The sequence below is a fragment of the Chelonia mydas genome, chromosome 5, assembly GCF_015237465.2.
Source record: "Chelonia mydas isolate rCheMyd1 chromosome 5, rCheMyd1.pri.v2, whole genome shotgun sequence".
Classification (NCBI taxonomy): Eukaryota; Metazoa; Chordata; order Testudines; family Cheloniidae; genus Chelonia; species Chelonia mydas.
The window spans coordinates 98,363,311-98,371,565 of record NC_051245.2 but is presented as its reverse complement, the minus strand read 5'-3'; the positions used below and the strand labels follow the sequence as shown (position 1 = coordinate 98,371,565).

The 8,255-nt window shown below is 46.5% G+C and overlaps 1 protein-coding gene across 7 annotated transcripts; it reads right to left on the bottom strand.

Moving 5' to 3' along the window:
• Positions 1-413: 413 nt before the first annotated feature.
• DMRT2 (doublesex and mab-3 related transcription factor 2) lies at positions 414-7,532 on the bottom strand. Of its 7 annotated transcripts, none has more exons than XM_043547236.1 (5): positions 7,045-7,532; positions 6,591-6,828; positions 5,547-5,999; positions 3,722-3,824; positions 414-1,707 (listed from the first exon to the last, which is right to left on the bottom strand). In XM_043547236.1, exons 2-5 carry the CDS (start codon positions 6,714-6,716, stop codon positions 671-673), a joined length of 1,719 nt encoding a protein of 572 aa, XP_043403171.1. In that variant the 5' UTR covers positions 6,717-6,828; positions 7,045-7,532; the 3' UTR covers positions 414-670. The 7 variants fall into 7 exon arrangements, 6 of the variants coding, with proteins under 6 accessions (XP_043403171.1, XP_037757798.1, XP_043403173.1 ...); XR_006291091.1 differs by lacking the exon at positions 7,045-7,532 and adding an exon at positions 2,413-2,497 and having other exon boundaries at positions 1,530-1,707; positions 6,591-7,038; XM_037901870.2 differs by lacking the exon at positions 6,591-6,828 and having other exon boundaries at positions 7,045-7,530.
• Positions 7,533-8,255: the final 723 nt, after the last annotated feature.

Sequence of the window (8,255 nt, the reverse complement as noted above, 5' to 3'; positions counted from 1 at the left end):
TTCTTCCATCTTCCTTCCCATTGTCCCTATCGCCACACTTCAAAACTTGCTAGAATGATGCCAGTCTCAATAGAGAGGCCCAGAATAAACGACTCTCTCATCCCAGGAGGTTTATCCTATCAGGACTGCACTGACAGTTGGAGCCTGATCCAAAGCCCATTGAAATCAGTGGAAAGATGCCTTCGATGCATCTTAGCAGGTAAACTTGCACTGCTGTTGCCTGTTCTGCGAGCTAGTATGGATACAAATCAGAGATGAGTTACTGCAGCATAGCAAATAATTACCCCTTCTATAATAGCGAACAATAGCATACGTATGTTCTGCAAGTGGTTGGATACCCATTCTGTGGAGGGAGAGAGGCATAAGGCAGAAGTGATAATGTCCTCTTGGCATGACAAAGAACAGGGATGTTCATAAGTCATCTCATTTTATTGTAACGTTTGAAGTGCTGTATAAAGCCTACACTTTACAGTCTGCACATGCACCGTTTTCATTTTTAAAATTTAAATATTTATTTTCATGAGAGAAAACATGCATATTTATGTACACAGGTTTTTTTTTAAATCACCATTTACATAACAAATTCCTTTGTACAAATCTTTGGAGAGAAAAGGCAGGCGGCAGCAACTTTGCAGATGGCAAACATTTAAACTTGACATTGAAGATGCAGTTACTGCGAGACATTAGTGACTGCAGAAGAGGGTCGTTTAAGGATTGATTCAACAGAGAATGATAGAGGCTCATTTGCTGAGAGTTTTGTTGCAGCTTGTTTGGCCCCAAAAAAGTCTTTTGAGTATCTGTCTATTGTAAATTTGTACTTTTGGTTCTCTTTGATGGAGCACTCTCTGTACTTCTTAGATGTCTCTTCAAAGCTCTCTTTTACAAACGAAGTTTTTAACTCAGGCCCCGATTTGTCATGAAATGTTTGCTGTAAAAATGAGTGGAACGGATTATACTTGAGTGTGTGAGGATGCTTGGTATTTTCTTTGCTGATCTTGCTTAAGATGTGTTCTTGAGAAGCCAGAGAATCCTTCTCAGAAATCTGTGGAAAAGTCCTTTTAGGAGGAGAGAAAGCAGACCTCTCACGGGCCTCCTGAGGGACATGCTGAATTTCTCGAGCATGAGAAAGCACAAGTGAATTTTCAGTTTTTGGTGACATCATCTCCTGCTCTGAATTTACACAATCCTGGCTTTGTGAAGTCTTGGAGTCCCAGGCTGCCCCAGGTTTGAGAGCTTGGACTGCAGTAGCATTCAGTAGGCATTGCTGGTAGAGAAAAGCATCACTAATGGGGCCACGCTTTGGCCATACCAATAATCTGGAGGACAAGGGATATTGCCTGTAGGTAGTGGCTACACTGACATTTGAAGAAATCAGTTCCATATTCCCAGATCCTGAATACTGCATGGTTAGGTCAAGGCAGGTTGGTAAGAAGTTGCAAAACTCCTTGCTAGGAGCTTCAACTTGGGTAGGGTTAAAGGCAGTTTTGTAGGAATTGTATTCAGTTCCATGCACCATATGGTTAGGCAGGAAAAGGGCAGCAGCTTGAGTGGCTTCCATCATCTCCCTTTCTTTATACTCTCTCTCTAACATAATGTTCTCCAGCTCTTTATCAGCAAAGGCCCGTCTTTTCCTCATCCTGTCACTTACAGGGGGTGGTAAAGGTGAATTCCCTCCCAGGTAAGGATCTGCTGGCATGGGGCGATAACCTAAAACAACAAGGTATGGATATGAATAAATTAAAGTAACTAAAATAGGATCACCTACCTGCAGTGTTTGTAAAAGGACAGGAATGCTAATGTGGCGCTCAATCCTGCAAGGACCTAAGCACTTCCTGGAAAATCCTGAATGCCCTCAACTCCCAAGGAAGTCACCTTGCTGGAAGTGCTCAGCACGTTGCACAGCCGAGCCCGTGTATTATATAGATGCTTCCAGCATATATAGGGCCAAATCCAGCTCATCTTACTCAGGTAAGTAGTTCTGGTGAAGACAACAGGATTACTTACACAAAGGGCCCAATCCAACTCCTACTGAAGTCAACAGCAGTCAGATTGGGCTCAAAGTGAGCGGTGATTTACTCCTCTATGTTACTTGTTCTGCTGGAATTTCATTCATCCGTTTAAAATTGCTTTTTAAAAAGTGAAAATTTAAATTATTTAGATTATTTTACTTTCTCGAAATTAAGAAAAAAAATACAAATTACTTAAAATTGCAGTATTTTCAATTAGGAGACCACACGAATTAGAGTCACTTAATATACTATACCGGGCCCAATCCTGTTTGCTGTACCCAGACAAGTAATCCCATTGAAGTTAATGGAACTACTTACATGAGTAAGGAGAACAAGATTTAGCCCACTTTCACTCCCATTCATCTCACACTGGTTTCCCCATTGCCAAAGAAGATATCTATACCTATAGCTGATGCCATTTCTATTTTCTAAAGATGAATCATTATCTGTAACACATTGTTACAGATGGTAGAAAAATCCAAGGAGAGCTAGGAGAAAAGAAAAAGAAAGTTAAGATAGCTTAGGGAAAAGAATGTGGAAGAGATTCTTTTTTAAAGAATGAATTGCAGAAGAAAGTAACCTGGAAAGGGTTTCTTATCTGGCCAAAATCACTTAAGTATCTGGCCAAACTTTCTTTCTAACTTATGCAGGTAAAGAGAAGATATCGCTTAAAAGAACTGGACTTCATCATTTTCATGTCTTTTTTCTAATTTCTAATCACTTGAAAAGTAACCAAAATGGCCATATAAACAATTTTGGGTATAAGTTATAGGATACTGAAAAAAGCAAGAATTAGCCCTTTAAAACATTTATTTATTTAATAAATATTTACCTTAAAATGGTATTGTACTATAAATAATATTTTTCTGGCAGCACAAAATAATGTATATCAAATTTGTTTGAAAAGTCCATTATGTTTTATATTTACAAAAGGTCAAGTTCATTGCATTCATTTACAAATAAAATGAAACAATAAAATCTTCTGCACTGTCAGTCATTGCCAGGTAGTTATTTACGTACATTCATTTTTACACTAAAAATGATCCTAAATTTCAATTTGTTGTTTCTAGAATACTTTGGTGCAATTTTGTTTCATAACAAGCAGCCTGATCATATTTCCTGCATCTCCATCCTAACCAAAAATACAAATAAACAAACATACAAGAAAATGTACTGGGAGATCTCATTTGAAAGGGAGGGGAACTATTTTATGTTTTAAAACAATTATTTGCTAGAGTCTAAAATTTTAAAATATATTCTTGATGTGCAGAGATTTGAGGCAACAGTACATCATGCTTATTGGTGTATATGCACTCCACATGTATTGCAGAGTAAGAAAAATGTCTTCAATACAATCATGTTCCCTTTAAATAATATTAGTAAATAATTAGTAGAATTAGTGTTTATTTTTCTAATCTGTTGCATATTTAGCCTTTTTTCTTAATTCTGTAATGAGAAACTTTTCTAAAACAGAGAGAATTCCTTAAGCTTTTAATTTGCACAGACAGTGTAAATCCTGAGATCTTCTGTAGTAGGAAGCCATTAAATACTTTTGTTTTACTTTAGATTTTTTAGCATTATGCAAGACACTTTGTTTTCTGGTTTGTTTTTTTTTCCAAAATAGCACATGGAAATCTGAGTAGGTGTTTCAGCAGCTCCTACAGTTCAGATGTCTGTTGCTCATAAAGGTCAGAATGCATGAGAGTTTTTACCTTCCAAAATGCTTTTGGCCAGCAAGCTGGGCGTCCTGACAGGCCTCTGGTAGACTGTTTTGCGCTCAAAATTAGCCTGTTTCCCTGTTAGTCCCTTCTTATCCTAGCAAGAGAAAAGAGAAGAAAACTGTCAATAAACAGGACAATGGGCGTTTCCTTCCTTAAGGAAATTTTATTTTCCGCTCTGCTCGTTTTAAAAGAACGGATTCAAAAGAATCAAAATGTCACTCTCCGGCTTGCAAAAGGAGGGATCGGATTTTATTGTTATACAGAATCTGCCTTAAGTGCGGATAAACAAAACAGAAAGTGACGCAAAACGGCCGGGGTGAGCGAATGTCAATAGGAAAGAGAAGCAAGGGTGATATTTTTTAAGCAGCATCTAAACCTATTTCTGTGGTCGGAGCCCGGGAGTTTGACTAGACATAACAGAGCACCGGCACCGGCACTCAAAAGAGAAGGTTAGAGCCGAGTGAAAATCGGAACGGCTGACAGGTCTGCATCACTGTCAGACGAGCCGATCGCTTAATACCAAGAAACAAAACGCCTCGTTTTAAATGAAAAATGATTACTGAAAACCAACCGTTCCAAAACCCCGAGGAAATACTCTGGAGGGAAAGGAAGGTGTAGATCAGAGAGCGTGGTAAAGATGGGGAATGGCAATTCTGGAATATTTGCGCACATTGATTTTCTTATAGGAGGTCTTGATTAGCAACGAGCCCATAAATGTAACGAATTTATTGAGAGAGCACATTTACTTCCAGCTTCTCCTCGGCAACGCGGTGAAGATGCTGAATTACACTGCCCCTTAAAACTACGCCATATATTACAAAACGAGTCCCTGGAATTTGCATCTTGAAACATGGTAGTGACAATGTGCTAGATCAAATTTTAATAATTGCTCACCTGCACCACCCCTTAAAATAACTATTAATAATAACATACAAATCATTCCTTCAGTGACGTTGCGAACTACCGAACAGGGTTGGTTTTTTTCTTGACAGTTTTGCTAGTTTCCCCCAGCCACGTCTAAGCACTCAGACTCTAGCAAAGAATCTTACAAGCTAGTTTCTGAAAATCTCGATGCGCGGTGGTTCGTCACATCCAAAGGTTAGTCACATCTTCATGAATGATTCAAATCCCAGAGTTACTCTCCGTGCTTCGTTACAGAAGTACAGGGCTGGGGCAAATAACACGCTGTCTCCTTCCAAAATTAGGGAGCCCTTTGCTATAGTTTGTGGATAGCTGCCACTTCCCAGGAGAGGAGACTCTGCTAGGATCTCTGCCACCCTGCGTGCATATCTATTGGAGTACCGCCTCGAATCTAGGGGTTTTTTTCTGCTACAAGTGATTAATTTCTTCCTTTTGAAAGGAGTGAGCCCCTCTCCCGCGGCGGACAGCCTCCACCGCCTGGGATCTCTCATCCCATTCACTTCTTTACCCAAGTTCACTGAGTACCACATCTGTAAATCTCACTGCACTTAACTGCCTGGGGAAATGACCAACTACCTCCCCATATAGGCTCTGGGGGAAAAAATCTCCCTGCTCCTTTTCAGCGGAGTCAAGAGGATGCCTGCGTCCCAGTCAGGATAAAATAGATGCCACCATCTACCTTCTGGTGTTGACTAGTCAATTGCACAGATGGCAGAGCAAATCTGTATTAATCATTGGAAACGGCTGCGATTTTTTGGCGGCCTCTCCGCATGGCCTGCTCCCCCGGAGCGCTGCTAGGAAGGGGATGGCGGCCCCCACACCGCGGCGCCCCTGCAGGCGGGGTCGCCTGTTCGCGCAGGGGTGGTGGGCGCTGCCCCCTCGCCCCCCTCCTCACCTCAGTGGCCTGCTGCCTCCGGAGCGCCACCTGGGCGGCCATGACCCGCTGCCTCTCCACCACCAGCAGGCAGTTCGCGCACTGACAGTCCCGCCAGCGGCAGAAGCGCTTGTGGCCCTTCAGGCAGGACACCACGCCGTGGTTGCGGCAGCGGGCGCACTTGGGGGTCCGGCTCAGCTTCCTCTGCTCCCCTCCGCTGCCCCGCTCCACCTGCTGCTGCTTGGGCTGGCTAGGGGCCGGCGGGGCCGCCCCCTCCTCTTCCCCGTCCTCCTCCTCCTCGTCCTCCTCCTCCTCCTCGTCCTCCTGCTCCCCCGGGCCGCCGCCCTGCAGCAGGCAGGCCCCGAGCCGCTCCTCGCCCTCGTCCAGCTCCAGGCTCTCCACGTCGATCTCCCAGTCGGCCCCGGAGGCGGCCTGCCCCTCGGCCATGGCACCGCCCGGATCTGCCGCTCCGCGCTGCAAAACACAAACCCCGCCACGCGCTGCCCTTAGCAGGCTCCGGGTCCGCCGCAAGCAGGGCCGGGCGGGCACGGCCCGCTGATTACATCCCCCGCACGGGGGTCCCGCCCTGCACCCCGTCCCAGGGCTAGCCCCGCACACCCACCTGACACGCGCATCGTGTGTGGGGCTGGCCCTGGGACTGGGTCGTGCAAGGGTCTGTGCCGACATCAGGCCTTCCTGCACGCAGGTCACATCGCTGCCCGAGAGCCACACGCACGGCCTTTCTGCACGCGTGTCTAATCGATCACACATCGCTACACACCAGGTCCTTATCGACACACTGATGTCAGATTTCTCCCGGGTTACACACACCGCCCAGCGCTGCCTTGCCGGGGTTACCCACACACGCCACCGCCGGGGGTCATAGGGATGTCACTTCAGTCACGCTGCAAACACGCCCGCCTCACGGCATTATTGTCTATTGCGAGCTGCAGGTTTGGAAGTCTCAGCGCGACGTGCATGGCTTCCCGGCTTTCCCCTTTCGCTATCTATTGATTTGGGCCTGTACCCTTCTGTTTGGCGAAGCTGTAGATTCAGAGCCCGAACCTGCATTCCTTGAACATCCGAAACTCCCGATAACCTCCCTGGGAATTTTGCTCGCCCAACGAACGCAGGATCGGCGTGGAAGGGCAGAAGAAAGGGGTCTAGGGGCTCGTTTCCAAGACTCCTCATTCCGGTGGGCCAAGCGCAGCACGGGCGGTCGGGCTGGCAGCACCCAGCGGGTTGCAAGGTCGGAAGAGTTTTCCTGGTTTCCTCCCTCTGGTGTATGAGGGTTAGAACAAATCTATGGGGAAACCTGGCGGTTAAATGACTTCTTAATGTGGAAAGCACACGCTCCGCCAGGGAATGCAGGCGCCCCAGCCCCTTCACAGAGTGCTAGGGGCCATCCCTGGGCGGGGGAGGGTTAGTCTCATCGCGGCAGAGATTGCACTGTAGGCAGGTTCCTTCGCCTCTGCCCAGCCCAGCCCGCACAGCTCCAACCCCCGGGTTTTGCACTTACCGAAGTTCAGAGCCCGAGGCCGGCCGCAGACGCAGCCCGCATCCAGCTCCGCGGGAGTGGCTGGGCGCAGACCGAACCCGGGACAGCACAGAGCCCGGGGGTGGGGGGGACCGCAGCTCCTCAGCAGCCCCGACACATCGCGGCTCGGTGCGGGGCAGTCACCTCTGCAGGCTGGGACGGGCCAGGGAGGGACACGGCAGCGCCTGCCAGCGATGGGCAAGCTGCGGGGGCCGAAGCCAGGGGCTGGCGGGGCTGAGATGCTGTGGTGGTTTATCAGGCTTGAGGGAGAGAGCTATGCAAGGGAGGGTTGGGGTGCATTTGTCTTCAGCACCCCAGGCCTTAACAGCACAGCGCCAGCACCCGCCTCTATGCTCCCCTCCGTGCGGTGCCCAGCCCGACTCGCCCCACTGTATTATCCGCTCCAGCTCTGGGGCGCCCGGACAGCTGATTGGTGGGTTGTAGGGCGGAGAGAGTTCTGATTGGCACTACGGGCCGTCGATTCCCTCCCTCTTCTCTCCAGTCTCCGCCCTTGGCTGTGTCTGCCCTCCTGTGTGATAATAGTGTGTCCAGCATCTGCAAGCCGGGCGGTGTGTGAAAGCCGCTGTTTATCCTTCAGCCCTGCAAACACTAGGCGTACCCCCTGTATTGTAAACACATGGGTAAAGGGGAATTTTTCATGAGGTCAAAAGAGAGGAAAATCATAGCCAGCATTATGATTACAAATAATAAATAAAAGGCGCCGGGAAGTGAGATTGTCTCGTTATAGGCAGTGCGGTCATCAAGATCAAACCCAATTTAAAATATCCAAAATAATATCACATTTTCCTTATGGGGTTAGGGTTTTTTAGCTGCATTCAGTACGATTGGTAATGGCCTTTAAAATCAGAAAATAAAACAGAATCCTGTTTTATTATGCTGTGCAATTTAGAAATAAGGATAGTTATACTGTGCATTTATTTTGAACGTTTTCTTCACTTAATTGTCACAACAATAATATTCCCCAACAAATATCATCGTCCTGAGTAATTTTCTATTGTTGCTTCGTTTCTGATGCTACTTTTCAGGAGGAGAGGGCAGACAGCTTTGTTTCGTTCAAAACTTAATAATTAAATGATTATTTGAAAGTTTCGGTTGTGCCAGAAATATTTTAAAGTGTCGTTGCTTCTCAAGATAAAAGTTGGAGCCAAGGGAAGGTAAAAACATAGAAGTAT

Coding starts and splice junctions, on each gene's coding strand:
- DMRT2 (XM_043547236.1), bottom strand. CDS start 6,716: ATGAGGAGTCTTGGAAACGAGCCCCTAGACCCCTTTCTTCTGCCCTTC. Junction 6,000..6,590: donor CGGATGTTCAAGGAATGCAG/GTTCGGGCTCTG, acceptor TGTGTTTTGCAG/CGCGGAGCGGCAGATCCGGG. Junction 3,825..5,546: donor GGAGGCAGCAGGCCACTGAG/GTGAGGAGGGGG, acceptor TTCTCTTGCTAG/GATAAGAAGGGACTAACAGG.